Source organism: Dryas octopetala, chromosome 7 (assembly GCF_963921425.1).
Source record: "Dryas octopetala chromosome 7, drDryOcto1.1, whole genome shotgun sequence".
Lineage (NCBI taxonomy): Eukaryota > Viridiplantae > Streptophyta > Magnoliopsida > Rosales > Rosaceae > Dryas > Dryas octopetala.
The window spans coordinates 12,683,266-12,701,514 of record NC_141372.1 but is presented as its reverse complement, the minus strand read 5'-3'; the positions used below and the strand labels follow the sequence as shown (position 1 = coordinate 12,701,514).

Below are 18,249 nucleotides of genomic sequence, written 5' to 3'. Positions count from 1 at the left end.
TCACTGAACAGATCTCGGATCTTCAGAGATGAAGGGGTGAGTCAAAAGCTGGGTCACCGTCCATCTCATGCCGGAGTCCTTCTGCAAGCAACAATCCACAAAACTCCGGAACTCCACCGACGCCTCCTCCGGCAAGCTCGGCTGATCTCCAAAACATATTGCACACATAAGGGTGGCCCAGTCGGGTCGCTGACCCAGAGGCAACAAAGGGAAGTGGCCCACGTACAGCTCCATGAGGGTCAGCCCCAAGCTCCACACATCACCCGCATAAGCGTTGTAACTGCCACCGTAGGCTTCCGGGTCGAATCTTTCGGGGCTCATGTAAGCACAAGTGCCAACGTAGGAGTTGCATGTGTCTAACGTAGGGCACATAATCTTGCTCACCCCGAAGTCGGCGATCTTCACTTCCATGTTGCTGTTGACCAGAAGATTCGCCGGCTTGATGTCACGGTGGACAATCTTGTTGGAGTGGAGGTAGTTGAGGCCGTTAAGAACTTGGCGGGCCACGTGGGCAAGCTTTTGTTCGGAGAAAAAAGAAGTGCCGTGCTCTCTAAGCAAGCTGTCTAGGGTTCCCGAGTCCATGTACTCCATGAGAATTTCCACGTCTCCCGAGGGCTGATTCTCAAATATTGCATGGCAGCGGACTACGTAGGGGGAGTCCGTGCGGCGGAGGATTTGCATCTCGCGGAAAATCTGGCGGCGGACGGTGGGGTCGGAGTCGCCGCCACGGACGAGCTTGAGAGCGTAAGTTGCGGAAGTAAGCTTGTGGCGGACTTTGTAGACAGTGCCGCCGTTGCCGTGGCCTAGCACTTGGAGTTTCTCAAGGTCTGCGGAGGAGATTGAATTGTGGGCAGTCTTGACAGCGTTGGTGGTGGTGGTGGTGGTGAGGGCAGCGGGTAGAGAGAAACATGGGCGGCGCACAGAGAGGTCCGGCAAGGGGAGGTGCAGATTGAGGTGGCGGCGTTCTCGAATTAGAGCCATTATTGGAAAGATTTGTGTGGTAGTGCGAGTGTGAGTGCATGAGAGAGTGTGAGTGTGTTTTTATATAGAAACTTGGTATTCCTTGTATAAGGGGGAATGAAAAAACGCGGGAGTGAAATAGGCTGTATATCTTGGATCCTGATTCTCTGTGTAATTTACTTACTGTGCAGTTATGTGCATTTTGGCAAATAATGAGCATCCATTTAATCCAATGGTAGATGAAGCACCACATCAGCTAGGGTAAGTCTTTTTTATTGTTTTTTTAAACTAAACTAAAAGTTACTCTCCTGTTATAGTGTTATATATGTACATATATGTTTGATATTTTTTATGGAAAGATGTTTGAATCTTTACAAGATTCATGATTATACCGTTCTACTCCCTATTCCAAAGAAGTAAATTCACTTATTTGTTTGGATTTTCTTATTTCCTCGAATTGCTGGTTTTTTTCTTTCTTTAATTTGTATATATGAAGAATCAATTAGATCTTCATTTGGTAGAATTTTTTCGACTACCTTGGAATTGGATAGACAAAGACCTAGCTAGCTAGGGTGCGCACATGGGTTATTTAAAAATGAGAGCTTTAAGAGGAGGAACAAGGCTCCGATAGAGGAGTAACAAAGTTAATTTTAGTTTTATGAAGAAAAAAAAAAGATTTATCCTTAACTGATGTGGTGCCTCATCTACCATTGGATTAAATGAATGCTCATTATTTGCCAAAATGCACATAACTGCACAGTAAGTAAATTACACAGAGAATCAGGATCCGTATATCTTCTATCTCTATGAAATTGAGAATGGAGACAGAAAGAAAGAAAGAAAAAAACAGTGACTTGGCTGGTGTGGGAGGATGGTTTTCTTTTCTCTTTATGTTTTTGGTTGTGAAAATTGCATTGGTAAGAAGGATTAATTATTAATTGTCTTTTAAATCAATGTGAAAGTGTGAAACTCATCAGTGATATGGCCATGGAAATTAAATCAATGTGAAACTCATCAATGAATCAATGATATGACCATGGATTCTTGCTGGAATTTTGAGAAGGAATTGAGTTACTCCTGCTGCTGGGGTTACACACTGATCGATTACCAGCTCTCATGTATTCCATATTTCCATATACAATGCTATCTCTGTCTATACTCTCAAGACTTGCTGAGCTCGATGTGAATCACAATTGAACAATTTGTATACACTTGTTTTTACTCTCATGTTAAACACTGTTGCAGATTTTATTACATATGGACCCATAAATTAATTACTTTTAGACATATAGGCCAAGGCAAAAATACCAGTATTTCAGGCCATTAATTTTCATTCAGATCCATATCGGAGTTCTATAATCCTCATAATTTTGCAAAATTCAAACCAATGAAAAAACAATAATTTCAAAAGTTACATAAAAAAACTTCCACGTCTTAATTACTATATATTTCTTATCTCCAACACAAATATCCCTTTTGATTTATAAACATGGAGGCAAGTTGGACTTTTAAAAGTTGAGCCCTATTCCCCGTACCCAAATTTCATATATGCAATAAACAGATGAAAGATTTGAGAATAAGGTTTTCATTGTTAGGCTGAGTTTAATGGGTTCTTTATATTTCTTAAGAAATTCTATGATCTCTTAATACAATACCTCTAGCTACAGAAACTTTTTATTTTACCTTTGATAAAAAGAATCTGGGTTACTATTGGTTTTCTTATAAAACTCAAAGAAACCATGAAAGAGCACAAATTAAATTAATATTATATGTAAATTTGCTCCATTTAAACAGAGGAGCACAATATTGGAAAATTCCTATATATCTAAATATCTAATAGAACAAAACGGTGGCTTGGGGTTTTGTTGCTGATGGCCTTTCGTTGGATTAGCTGTTGAATTTTTGTTTCTGGTTTTTAAGTTTCTCTGCAGGTTTGGTTTTAGTTGTTGCTTGTTTTGTTTGTTTAGGTGACTTTGTTTCTCTACCTTTGTGGCTTTTGTTTTAATGGAAAGCATTCCTGGCAAAAAAGAAAAAGGAATGCCAGCAATTGCCACCATGGGAGAGATTATGATGTGATGAGTATAGCTTGAATATTTTTTTTTTGTTTAATTTAAATTTTTTAAAATTTATAATGAAGGTTAAAACATAATTTGTAAAAACTGATATGACAAGAAATAATAAATTTAATTATTTTAATTGACATGAAAATTTCATGTCATTTGGGCAATCTAGCATTGTCCTCTATAAAACTATCCATAGTTTTGACATTTGAGTCAGTAAACTCAGTACAATATACTATCATGATGGTGAATACTTTACGAGAGAAACTTTCCTGTAACAGGGATAAGGCTGATTTGGTATCTCAATCTAATAACATGATAACACATATACTTTTATACTTTATCACATAAAACTTTCTCTAATTTCAAGATAAAACTTATCTCATGAAATGTCAAGTTAACCCATATCCCTGTTATTGAAAAGTTTTTCCATACTTTACTAATAGTTTTGGGAATACTACCGACCCAGTAACTCTCAGATTTCATGCCTTGAGCTTTTCGTGGTCATTGATCGCCATGCACTGACCTCATCAAATGGTGAAGTGGATGATCATCTTTATCTTAGTCACATTCAGTTCAGAGCCGATGGTCCAGAATGAGTCAGATGGCAACTTTGTTTTTGCCAAGTCAGATGGGCAACTTCAGATATGCATTTAACCTGTAGGATTCATCATAACCAACCTACTTTTTCTTAACCCATATGCGTCGTGCTTGACTCCATCTAAAGATATATGATCGATTGTCAATACAAAATTTCATAACCATTGCACCAAAAAGAATAAAAAAAAAATTGGTCAATAAAAAATTTGTCACAAAAAAAAAAAAAATTCTCATGTGCGGCTGTGAGCCCTAATCAGGAGTAAAACTCTCGATGTAATGAATATATACATCTTGTGTGTCTATCTCTAGGGTTTAGGGACAATAAATGTTCTGTACAATTCTATACAGTAAATGCCTTTGGAAATCGCCAACAGAAGATAACCCCCTTTGTGTTTGATAACATGGCGAAAATGATTGGAAATGCAGCCTACCTATGACATGGTATTATCGACTTGTGGAACTTTCAAATACACACAGATATGAAGAAAGTGCTCAGGGTTGATCAAGTTGTTTGCCACCCAAGAGAAAGGTATCTCCAATTTTGGTTGAATACCTTGTATACGGACTAGCTTGATTTCAGCATCCTCAGATGAATTTTCTACTTCCTCTTCGGCCTTTCTATCGCTGCTTGCATCTTCAGGGGAAACTCTTTGTTCATCCTCACCACCTTCTGTCAATGATTCTGAACTGATCAAGGATTTGTCAAGAAAATACTCAGGCAGAAGGCTTTTCACTGCATCATGTAAAGTGAAGCATCTACCTGCAGTGCAAGATAGATGAACTTAGTCAAAACTTAGAAGCTTACAATATTTGATATGATCTGTCAGAAATGCACCTTGACCTAATATAAAATACTACAATACATCTAAAGCATTGATTTATGTGAAATATGATTATTCCTGTAGGGACATTCTAGAGTTCTAATCTACCCACTTCGACGGGCCTGGTTGGGATCCACGTCCCGGCTGTCCCTTAATGTTTAGCAAAAGAGAAAAGAACAAAAAAAAAAGGAAGATCTGATGTCTGTCTGTTTGGGTGCATGGCTGCTTGGGCACATCCGTGAGTGCCTGCAATTGAATTCTCTCTTTCATTGTTCTCAGATCTCATCCTCCTCAAACAATTGACATTTTCAATTTCACCAAACTAATAAGCCAGATGATTGACATTCTCTCTAACTAATAAGGAAGTTGATTCAATTGAAGAACTACCAGCAATCAAATAAAAAAACAAGCTAGTGGTAGCTGCAGTAGCAAAGAAGATTGTGATAGAAAAAAATACAGATTTTGTGTCATGTACCTGGAGGAAAATAGAGTGCTTCAAAACAAAAACAAGTATCACTTTGAACAAACAGAGTGTTTGAAAACAAAAACAAGTATCATAAAGGGTGCTGAGGACATCTTTATTTCTCATTAGTTCAGATATTCTTTTTTAATGGTGTAGGAAAAAGGATTAAGACCATGATCGGTATAGCAATCACAAGTCAGATAAACCCTACCAGCTTACCCAGATCAGACATAAATATAAGGTGTAGAACACCAAACCTAAGCAGGTCATGGGAGTAATGTGGAAAGAACTACAGTCCATGCAGATTCACTACAAAGCATTCCACAAAAATATTCATCAAAAGGTGTTCTTTCTGTTTTTACTGACCATATTAAGAGCAGACAAGGCTATTCTTTGTTGATGAAAAATTCTTGTCCCTACTACACTTATTCTATGATGAAAAGAGATTAAAAAATAAAATAAAAATTCAACCAATGCACTTATTTCTAAGGTAGGTTATTCATATGAGAATTAAGAAATTGTCTTACCTTCTTCTCCTCCTTGTATCTCAACAGGCCGGTTTATATAAGAGACTTTATCCCAACTATCAATCTGAGGTGCATCTTCGAAATCATCAAAATCCTCGCTGGCACTCCACACGTATAATCGAACCGGAACTCGGCCTGAGAAACCTCAACCAAGTTGAAATTTAATTACAACCAAATTACAAATTTCTTTTTTATTAAGTTGACAGTTTTTTTTAAATAAACACAACATAGAGCGGTGAGAGTACATGGCAGGGTCTTTTTTTTATAAAAGAAACGGAGATTTTACAATCAACACAGAAACAAAACAAAACTGTGGACAAAGAAGTCCACCTCAACAATACAAGAAGAAAATTGAGTTACAAGAGCAGAATACTTTCGCCCTAAAAAACGCGTCAATACCCTCAAGCTTACGCCTCACTTTGTGAGACAAAATGCCTTGTGTTACACCTTTGCCTTTGAAAACAATGAACTAGACAAAGCTCAAAGGGTAGGAGTACATGGCAGGTGAAAGGCCACAACTTGACACAAATCACAAGTTTGGAATAGGGCTTTACATATTATAGAAGGCATGTGATGGATTTTTTACAACTTATTTGAGTGGGCCATATTGTATCATGCAAGCTGCAAGTCTAAAACAGGCTCAAAATAGTCAATGCCCAAAGAATTTAAGGCAGTATTTCTCAGATCAATTTTCCTTTAATTTTTAAGTATAGGGTATAATTCTAGGTTCTAGACTTTCTGAACATGTGTGAACCTCGGTACTTCTGGATTGATATTAGATGTCAGTTTTCACTTACTAAATTGCATAGTTTCCATACACATATGTAACTCTTTCAATTCAATTTCAAAATGTGAAGCTCTTTCAAGGATTTTTCCAGGCAGTTTTAACCTGAGCTGTCAGGTGAAAGAAAATTTAGGTTAAGGGCTACAATTTCTTTATCTTCTTAACTCTTTCTAACTTATTGCAGCCCCTTTCAATCCATAATCAGAACTCAAAATTCCAAAAACCTCTATATCTGCTGAACTCTTTTGCACTTATTACAACTCCTTCCATATCACAACCAGTACCCGAAATTCCTAGAGACACTAAAAATAGTTTTCTTATTTCTCTGTTCAAAGAGCGTTTTTAGTTCTCAGCTCCATATAATAGCCTGCTCAAATGATTTTCCTTGAGTTATATTAACACTAAGCCAGACACCTTTTTCACCAATTTTTTGTGCTTACTGCAATTTTGCAACCCCTCCCAAACCACAACCAGGACCCAGAATTGCTCCAAAAAACCAAAATTAATCTTTTCAGTGCTGTTCTCAGTCCCAAATGGTCTCCTAAAGCTGGTCTGTCTTTTAATTATTTCAATATTGGGTACACATTCTCTAAAACCTTAAAAAATCCTAGAACTCCAAATTTTAGTAATCCTTTGGAACCAATCAACTAAAGGAAAATATTTTAAGACAACCCCTTGCTGTATTTGAAAGCTGGAACGGCAACACAAGTGAAATCAATGTAGACCAGCCTAAACAGAGTATGTAAAAAGTTAGTAACTGATACCTGCCCTATATCAGGACAGCAATCCCTTTAAATAGGAAATAAATCTCTTTGACTGAATTTAGGTAGGCTGAAAGTAGAATGTCAGTTTAGTAATAAAGGTTTAAACCAGGAAGAAGATAATATGAAGTTATAGAAAGATATGGCAGAAAGATGTGGACACTATAATCATGATGATAAGCTAGGAAGATGAGCATGCTATACAGGCCCCAAATTTATATACTTTGCTCACCTGCCTTCATTTGTCCAGAAACATCAAGTTCACCCATACTCGATCGGGGTTTTTGCAAGCCTAAATTCAACTTTGCTGCACATTCATCCCCAACTGTTCCAAGCTTAAGTTTAGAAGATACCCGTAGGTAGGCTTCCAAATTAACTGCAACAAAATGTCCATTGAAGAGTGATTAAGCACATAAGGCTCTTAACAAAGTCACATTCACAGCGTAAAATAGAAATCAGATAAAAACTACTTTCCTAATAGGATGAAAGTAAGGGAGAAAGAGGGGGACGGCCAGGATAGGGGGATCCCAGGCAAAAGCAACAAGTTATTAGACTACGACCTCAGCTCACAAGCTTGCATGCAAGTCTAAATGTAAATTGGTGTCGCGTAAAAAGTTACACTTGTATAGTATTTGGTGAAGAATGGTCAACATTCCACTCCAATGCAAAACTTATCCTTATGTATATATATATACATAATGTTTAATTAATAATATGTACCCAGTAAATGTGTTCCAGATGTAAGAATAAAATAAAATGTATTAATGCTTATGTGTTCAGGACAAAATGCTTTGATTCACCTTGGAAATTGAGATTTGGTGACCAAATTATTAAAAGGTAATGCGAATTAGTTGAGACAGTCATATTCCAAATATAAATAATTGAAATTTACTATGTACAACAATTATGCAAAATGATTAAATATCTAGGATCATTATCTAAACCTCACTAGCCTTTGTATTAGAGAAAGTGCACTCAGATATATGTGGACTTATGAGAATCAAAATTCATAGAGAAGAATATTTCACTATTTTAGATGATCATATCAAAGATGTTTGTATCTACCTTCTGAAGCATAAATAAGAAGCTCTAGAAAAAGCTAAGGGGTCGGTGATTAGAGCAAGGCAGAGATTCAACTTGCTAGACAACAAACACAAAAGGTATTCCTTGCCATCTATTTGACCTATTATCCATGCTTCACTGAAGTATTAAAAATAGGCCAGCAACAAAACATGCCACATTGTCTGGCAAGAGAGTGTTAATTCATAAACGTATTCACATTTCGTTCTTTGTTTAAGACATGATCAAAACAAATCTTATTTTCCTAGGGCATGCTGGAATAAAATATGGCCAGATCCAAGTGCAGTAAAAATATAATCTCCTAATTATCAGAGTGCAACTAGAATTCTTTACTGGTGAATTCTAGTTTATTGATGAATTATTATTGTGTCAAGAATTGACAAAAAATAATAAAAATAGTAATAACAATAATAATTAATAAATCTGAAAAGAACCTTAGGTGACCCTAGAGATCCCACTCCTACAATGATTTCTATTTAACTCATGAATCAGATGTTCAAACTATATATCAAAAATATTTATTTCATTCAACAAGATTTTACGAGGACTTAGACTTCAACAATCGCCCACTAGCACCAATAACCATCTTAAGGATACATCTGACACCTATCCATTCAACATGGTATGTAACCAAAATCTTCTGTCCAAAGCTTTTGTGAACAGAATGGCAGAAATCTCTTTAAAGGTAATCATAGCAACCATAACGTCTCCAAATTACACTATGTCCCTAAATGTCGTCACATTGTTTTAAATCCTTATTTGTGCCTTATGGCTAGCCACTCTAGTGGTTCCTCGGTCCCTTGGCTACTCCACTTTAGAGGTTATTTCTGTAATCATAAACGCACCATTTTCTAGAGTAAATACATTACAAAATGAAGACTTCCAAAATTCTTATCTGAAATGAAGTCAGAATTGGTGTAACCATATGAAACCTAATACCCTCTGTCAGGTATTGGTTGGCTAAATATGGTAGAGTTAATCAAAGAATTATGTTTGGCGGACATGAGACTACTTCAAGAGCTCCTAAGGTACCGAGCAGAGACCATGTGGTTAACAGTGGTGGTAGAAAGGTGATTACCAATCTAACAGAGCTTATCTGAGGAACATGATAGGTAATGTACTGCAGATTAAGATTATGTGTATGGCGTGCAGACTAATAAAAATAAGATTGTGCGGATGGAACTTAGCAGTGATATGTGGAAGAAAAAAATGTACAAGAATAAATTTTCTTTTTTCCATTTTAATAAAACTTATGTTTCTTATCCAAAATAAAAATAAAAACTGAGCACCCTTTCACATCTGATAATGACAATAATCAAGAAACGCTTCACACAAGATAACTGAACTTTCACAAAACAGATAACTGAAACACATGGCCATCCACCTTGCTAATAAGTTCAGCTAGCACTATTCCCAAAAACTTAAGCTAGCTTAAGTTGTTAGAATGTGAGCCAATAATAATTGTTTTATATTTAGTATTGCCCCTCACATATGAGCCTTTCCCAGCCACCAGATGTGCCCAACACGAGAAATTCAACATAAACTGGGATGCAGATATAAGATTTGAACTCAAAATCTTCCACTCTGATACCATTTTAAGTTTTTTTAATATACCACGATTTCAAAAATGTTGAGGTAAATTAAGGTGTTAGGAAGTAGACCAACAACTATTTTACATTCTAACATATACCAACCTATAGACACCAATATTTTCCTAACATAGAGGGAAACCTTCTGGGTTATTACTGTACATTAAAAATTCTTTACGAAGAAAAGTTTTTTAAATACTAATAGTGTCATTTGAAATTGGTTCTTACATTTACTTCCTTTCACAAACTATTCCACGAAAATCCAAAATCATGCCAAACAAGTTGCAAATTCGGAAATAAATTTATTGTTGGCAAGTCTTTTCCAATAAAAAATTTGTTTGAAAAATATTTTCTATCAAACAATTGCAGCCAAAGTGAAAAAAATTTAAATTTAAATTCTTCATAAAACATATTTTTTAAGAAATTGATAGAATTTTCTTATACTTTTTTACATATATGATATTTTATAGGTAGACATAATTAATGGGAAATTTTTAAATTGAGTAACACAAATATTTGTTCATATTAACTATGAGTAATATCAACATTAACTATGGAGATGATAAAAAAGACCACGAGATAACAAAGGCATTCTAGTAATTTGTTAAAAAATATTTCAAATAATTTATTGAAGAAAAAAAAAAAAAAAAAAAAAAAAGAGTGTGAAGGGGATAGCTAGAGTTTTTTTATGAATGAAACCAAAAGATCAAAAGGGAGGGAGAAACTCATTCCGTAAAATCAACATCATTTTAATAGGTAAGGATATTTTGTCAAAAGAATGTTTCAAACCTCTCTAGGATTTTATGTATATTATAGGTATGCAGCAAAATATCAATTTCAACCCACTATCGGAAGACATATTACTTTATACAGAATATGGCATATTAAGAGTTCTTAAATTTAGGTGAAGGCAATCAAAGAAAGTTGAATTAGGCTCCTAATCCTCAGCAATTAGCAGGTATACCATTTAAGACAGAGCGCCAGAGCTCCACCTGATCGGGTTGAGACATGTTCATCACATTCTTGCAGTTTCCGTTAATTATATATGCAGCCTGCACTTGGAACTAAATACCATTAGACATGACCAAATTAAAAGTACATCTACATTGTCATACAAACATTTCCAATGAAATATTGTCACCAGATCCCAATTTAAGCAGTAAACAAATTGACTCCAATATAATATATGGCAAGAAATGAAAAGTTGTATCAATATAAAACATAAAAGAGAAAACTAACAAAAAAAAGAAAAAACAACTGACCTCTTTCAATGAGTTAATAAAGCTCCACTTTACGGTATCTTCACCTTCACAAGGAATCAATATGTTCCCCGGATATCCTCTAAAATGCACCTGCCGAAAGATCCAAAAAATGATTTATAATCTGAAAATGTGTAGCCTCAGAAAAGGAGATGAAGCAAGAGAACAAGAGAAGAAAGATCATCAGAAAAATTTAAAAACATCATTCAATCTAAGAAATACGTGCTCCAATGACACTTGCTACACTAAATGGTTGTAGGGAATTTTACATGGTCCAAATACATCCCACACACAAATACCTAGGTGGCTGTAGGAATCCTTTAATCTAGTTTAGACCAATTAACCTGTTGCCTAAACTAGTTTGAAAAATATATGCGGTTTGCTTAAATTAACTTATAACTTTAGAACATTACATATAAATATAATCTTGTGAGTTTAATTTAATTACTTGATTAAAAAACCAAAGAGAATTGCGGTGTCATTGGTGGTAGTGGTGTTGGGCCTGCTGGCCACACTGACAGCAAGGTGGTGGCAGTGCTAATATTTTTTTTTTAAAGATTAAATTTGTATCAATTACAGAAATTCTAGTGCATAGCAGAGGTTAAAAAGAATCACATATTGAAGAAAGAAATATGAGATTAAAAAGGTAAATTATATAAATACTTAGGTCCAGGTAAAAATAGCTGTATAGGTATAGAAAGAGAAGGAATTAATACCACTTTTTATAAACATCACCACAGGAGGGATAAAAAGAGATAACACACTCTAACGTGAACAGAAGCAAACATGTAGATAGGACTTCCTGATTAGAGTTAGGCAATATATGGCCTAAAGATATATGAAACTGGATTTTTATATTAAGAATTCATATCATAAACATCGTTACATATCTTTTACAAAGAAAACCTAAAGTTTCATCAATAAAGGATTTAGAAAGGTCACTAATCCATATAAGCAGCTCATAAAGTATTGAAACCAACTGTCCAATCTAGACAATATCTTTGTTGTTATTATTTTCCTTCTTGAATATGCACCATGGTTTTCTATATCTTAGACCCCAAGGGCAACCTATAGACCACTTCAACAAGAACCAAGTAAATATCACACACCAGCTGCTGTACGAAAAATACCAAACATCAATGGGAACTGTTTCTTTCCTCCTAAGTTTCTAACTAAGGCTCCCAAGACACCAATGGCGGTCACATCAATTTGAAAGATGGGTTAAGAAAGATAACAGTGATAAATATTTTACCGTAAGATTCCAAGGTCTTTCTGGCTCTGCGCAAAGAAGATCAAATAAAACTCCTGTTGGTATATACCTGCAAGAAGCTCTTGCAATATTACATAAAAAATAAAAGAAACAATGATCTAATAACTTTGGAAAGCATTGGATGAGATTTATTCACCATTCTCCTCCATCAGTCACTTCACAATGAGTTTCGGATGTACAAAACTTAAAAGGGCTTGCAAGATTGAAATCTAGTGTACATTACAGTGGCACATAACACATAACATCCATTGGCATATCATCACTTTGTTTTACAAAACAAAGAGGGCAAAGCCCTTTGAAGGGCAGCAAGTAAGCAATCATGGGAAAGAAGAAAAACACCCATAAGAGAAAGTGAGGTTCAAATGCAGGTGATTGTACGATTTGGAGTTACCAAATGATTTGAAGTTGGGTTTAGTTTGACAGCAATTCAGAGAATGAGCAAATACCAAAATAGCATAGCGTACCATTTCAAGGGCAAGCCTTTGTATTCAAACCACATAGTGTCTACCAGAGGAGGAAGCGCACTGCTGAAGTGGGGTTTTACATGCGAGGCCAACAATGGCAGGTACCCTAAACGAGGAGCTAAGATCTGGAAAAAAAAAAAAAAAAAAAACAACAACAACAACAACCACCATTATAGTAATTAAGGACGGGGTTCGGGGGCATGATCGGAAATTGAAAAAAAAAAAAAAAGGGGGAGAGAGAGAGAGAGAGAGAGAGAGTTTGATGGTACCAGGGCGGGTGGGGGAGAAGGGAGAGTGGTGACTTCGGATTCATGGAGATGAATCTGCAGAGGAATTGCTCCTTCCCACACATACCTTTGTGCTTCCACATCCATTCTTCTGTCTCTGCAAGATACGGTGTCGTTTCACTTGACTCAGAAATCAGCGAGATGGGATTGGAGAAGAGTACGTGAGGGAGCAGAAGGGAGGAGAGGGTGGAGGAGGAGTCCACTCAGCGAGATGGGATTGTAATTAGTATGTTGGGCTGCTGCGTGGGCAACAGGGCCTGCCTTTGCGATCAACGCCTGCCCCTATGACCTATGCTTCTCTCCCAAGCTTTAATTTGTTTACGTTTTCATATTTTTCCTCTCAATCTTATTTTCACAACTTTTATTAAATTTTAAAAATAGCGTAAATAATGATAGTTTGATAAAAAATTTTATGATTAATTACAATTATATACCTCAACTATACCTCATTTTTCAACTTCATACCTTATGTTCAAAAAATTTCACTAAGGTACCCCCAAGTACCAATCTTGTTAAGTAAAATACCTCTGTTAGTCTGGTCATCCAAAAGTCTGTTAATTGCATACGTGGACCGCCTACCTGGCATGACGTGTCAACTCACAGATTCATTCCTGCCCAAACACGCCATGTCAGCGCTAACCCAATATAATTCCTTCCAAAAATGACTGATACATGATCTGACACAGTCCTAATCAAATTAAAATAATGAAAACATAAGAAAAAATCTTGAAAAAAGAAAAAGAAAGAGATTCAAAACTTTTTGAAAGAATACCTAGAGTTCATACTTTTAATCCATTTATACAAATAAAAAAAGCCAACTACCCACCCATTTTCCTCCTCATCAGAGATCTAACCACGTCCAGATCGCCAAAGTGAAGAACTATGAAGTTGCTGAAACTTTAAGGCTGGCAACATTGACAACGCAGAATAGGTTGGAAGATACACGCAGACGATGACTACAACATACCCATTTACGGTAAGAGACTTTGCTCCTTGGGTGTTTGGAAATTTTCATTGTCGTTTGAGTTTATGTAATTAAGAGTCGGGTGAGTTATTTATACTGAGTTTTTGACTGTTTGTATGGGAACGAGTGTAGTGATTGGTTTAGTGTTTGTTGGGTATTAATAAACATGTACTTTGTTTGGTAGCGGGTGACTTTTATGACAATAGTTTTTGAATGTGGGTTGGGGAATCTCAATCTAGTTTTGCAGATTTAGTGTTCTTAGAAAGTGTTTGTATTATCTTTGTTTTGTGGCCTACTTGTCCCATGAGATATCAAATAAAGAAGTGGTTGAAAATATTAAGGGTGCTTTGAGTACGCATTAAAGTGCATGTGTTGTGTGTGTGGTCAAAGTAGGAATTTCACTCTTAGTTGACATTGTGTGCATGTGTGTTATTGTACAAATATTTCTCAAAGGTTCTGAATCATGCTGCATCATGGTGGAATATTGGAATATGAAGACTATAAAGGAGGAAAGGTAACTTGGATAAATTACTGTGACATCGTCTCATAAACATGAAGGATATGGGGGTTCATTTGTATTCTATTGTTACAAAGTGCATGAGGTTGACTTTAGGGATGTAATTAAGTGGTTGGAGTGAGAGAAAGATGTGCGAACTATGTGTACATATGTGCCAGACCAAACCACAACTATAAGTATGTTCTTTGAGTACTTGTCACCAGAAGATGCACTTTAAAGATACAAGGACTATGTGGATAGCACAATGAGGGTTCCTAGCATTTTGACTATTGAACTGTTGGATGAAGATTATGAACAACAAATGTTAGGAGAAAGCTCCAATGTGATAGAGGACAACACCTCAGAGCCAATGGTAGACAATTCAGAGCTTGTAAAGATGAATAAGGGTGACAGAGCTAGTAGGTCAACTCCTCTACTTGAGCCTCCACCTCCTATCTCTACCGGTTAGGATGAAGGACTTCCCCAAGATGGCATAGGTGGTGCACGAAATGACAATACTATACAGGGAGACCAACTATCAGAACAAGACAATGAGCTACCAAATGATTTTGTGGATGAGGACTATGGACCTGACAAAGACCATCATGTTTCAAAAGGTTTGTTGATGAAGACCTAGATGCTTAAGAGAATGGAACCAATAATTCTCAAATAAATGATTCCCCAAATGCAGAAGAGCATGGAGGGAGCATCGGTGAGAACAATGAAGGGAACACTAGTGACAACAATGAAGATAACACTAGTGACAACAATGCAGGAATGAGGCCGCGAAAATTTAGAGAGAATAGCAGCCATATTTCTAGAGCAGAAAAGATGAAAGAGCATATTAGAGGAAGGATATTGAGGATGATATTGAGGACATAGAGGAAGGATATTTCACAGAAGAGCTTTCTAGTGATCATGGTTCTGATGATAAGGGCAGAGTACATGTTAGATGACTTGAATTCTACCCTAAGACAGACATGGTCATGACAGATTTGAAGTTCACAATAGGACAAAAATACAAGGATGTATATGTTTTTAGACAAGCAGTCAGGATGTATTCAATAAAGAATGGCTCTGAGAATATCAAATAACCATAAATGAAACTTGAAAGTTAAATGTAAATTGTAGCAATAGTTGCAATTGGAATATTAAGGCTGGCAAAATGTACCATGAGAAAACTCTGCAAGTGAAGACGCTTTACAAACATCACACATGCACCATGGTTCATGACAATGGGCATGTATATAACAGATGAATTGCTGACATGTACATTGATAGGATAAACTTGAACCCACATGGCCTGTAGATTCGTTTAAAGAGACTGTAGAAAAGGAGTGAAATGTCAATGTGTTCAGGATGCGTGTATACAGGGCAATGAAGATATATATACCTTTAAAAGTTATTGAAGACACACATGCAGAACAGTACTCAAGACTATAGGACTACTGTGCAGAACTTAGAAGGACTAACACTGGAACCACTGCTAAGATTCAAAGGGATGGTAGAAGGTTTCTAAGGCTGTATATATGCTTAGAAGCTTGCAAGGAGGGCTTCAAGAAAGGATGTAGGCCATTGGTGGGCCTAGATGAGTGTCATTTAAAAAGTGTGTTTGAGGGTTAATTGTTGTCTGCTGTGGGGGTCGATGCAAATGAGGAGACGTAGGTTATTGCATATACGCTAGTTGAAATAGAAAATAAGGACTCTTGAACTTGGTTTCTCACCTTGTTGGCAGAGGATATTGACATTGTCAACTAGCAACATTACACTTTTATTTCAGATCAGCAGAAAAGATTACTTCCAGCTGCAAGATGTTCTACCTAACTGCCACCATATATAAGTTTTGTGTAAGACACTTATACACAAATTTCAACAAGGACTATAAGGGCCTAACTTTAAAGGATGCCTTCTGGACATGTGCAAGAGCTACAACACCTGCATATTTTAGGAGAGCTATGGAGGATCTAAGGAGACTTAATGGCAGGGCTCATGGATGGTTATTTGGCCAGCTTAACATTGGTCTAGAGCATTCTTCAGCACATTTCCCAGGTGTGACATGCTTCTCAACAACCTGTGCGAAATTTTTAACTGTGTGATCTTGAAAGTAAGGAATAAGCCTATCCTAACCATGCTTGAAATGATTAAGACCATGCTTATGAAGAGAATCCAAGTGAGCAGGGACAAAATGAGAGCTCACGTGAGAGGAGACATATGTCCAAAGATTGTGAAGAAGGTCGGAGACAACAAGGTGAATTGTGCAAGTACATTACAACATGGAATGAAGGGAAAATGAATCAAGTTGATGGTGGCAGCTGTGACATACACACTGTTGACTTTGATAACATGACTTGCACATGCAGAAGATTTGAGTTAACATGAATGACATGTGTGCATGTGTGTAGTGCATGTAAATTCACAAGAGATGATGCTGAGAAGTATGTGGCTCTTTGCTATTTGAGAGTGAAGTACTTTGAGTCATACAATTGTTTGATTAACCCTATGAATGACATGATGCATTGGGAGCATAATGATGATGGACCAACAATATCTTCATCCGAGAACACTGAACAACCAAGTAGGCCTAGGATGAGGAGGAAAATAGGTGGTAATGAGACAACAACCCCACTGGCAGACCAAATTGACCTTGGTAAGAGAGAGCAATACACTTTGAAGTGTAGTCAATGCCAGCGCACTGGTCACAATGTTAGAACATGCTATCGAAATTTGCTCCCAAGGCAAGCATCATCGAATCAACACAGACATAATAAGACATCTCAAGTATGTCTAGCAACATTACTGGATAGATTACTTATATCAAATGTATTTATGATTGGTTTTGTAGATATGAACTTTAGGTTAAAATTTCGTGAAAATGTACAAATGTAGGCAAACACCTCTACCACTGTAAGACAAAATAGGAACTCACAAACTAGGAGATCACAGGTAAATTCATTTATATTGCATGGCCTAACTTAATGAAGTCTGCTTGGATAATAATTGGTGCATCATTGAATTTGCAGGCAATGAATTCATCCAATGTTCAATCATCACAGGCAACCACCACATCTGCACCATCACCAACTCAACCTTCACACGCTCCTGAAATCTGAATTCGGAAGCAAATTTGGAAGATAAAAGTTTTTTGCTACTTGGTTGATGTTTTGGACAGTTTCTTTGGTTTTTTGGACAGTTTGCATGATATTTTGGAAATATTTTGTGTATTTTGGATAGAATTCAGGTTCTACACACTTTAAAGACTTTTGGACAACTTGGTATGTTGTAGACACTTTGAAGTATTTTGGATAGCTTTGCATGTTTTATGGATTTTCAACAGTTTTTTGATGGCAATTGTGGAAGGGATATTGGGAATTTGATAGTTATTTTGGTTTGTCCTAAGACATGTTTTGGTATGTAATCGAAAGTTTTATTTGAGATTTATTTTGGGATGTATTTAAGACAATGTGATGGTTAATTATATGTAATTGCATGCGCCAATTGGAAGCATTTTGGATGACTTTCTTTCTAAATTTTATCCATTTGAAAGCATTATATATGGATGACTTATTCTTTACATTTTATCTATCCTAAACATGAATGCACATATAATGCAAATTTTGTTTGCAAAAAACACAAATATGTAGGAAAGCACGATAATCTTCATTCATTTTCCTTATGGCACATAAATTGCCATTACAACAAGCTGGTTTAGATACAAAAGAACCAAAACGAGCAAAGAGCCAACCAGTTAGAACAGAGTACAAAAGAACAAAAACAATACCCTTTACACTTTACCCATCAGTACTAATTGGAATTTACATAAAAAACCAAGCAAGCAGCCAACCACATACCAACATAAATAAATAA

The 18,249-nt window shown here is 36.3% G+C and overlaps 1 protein-coding gene and 1 pseudogene across 1 annotated transcript; both read right to left on the bottom strand.

Annotated features, from left to right (window-relative positions):
* On the bottom strand, positions 1–981 carry LOC147279814 (mitogen-activated protein kinase kinase 9 pseudogene; annotated as a pseudogene).
* A 2,899-nt stretch (positions 982–3,880) lies between these two features.
* Positions 3,881–13,217, bottom strand: APG5 (autophagy protein Apg5 family). The gene is made up of 8 exons (XM_086250350.1): positions 12,908–13,217; positions 12,639–12,763; positions 12,157–12,223; positions 10,908–10,997; positions 10,610–10,697; positions 7,209–7,352; positions 5,432–5,566; positions 3,881–4,380 (listed from the first exon to the last, which is right to left on the bottom strand). Exons 1-8 carry the CDS (start codon positions 13,010–13,012, stop codon positions 4,052–4,054), a joined length of 1,083 nt encoding a protein of 360 aa, XP_086106476.1. The 5' UTR covers positions 13,013–13,217; the 3' UTR covers positions 3,881–4,051.
* Between the last annotated feature and the right edge of the window lie 5,032 nt (positions 13,218–18,249).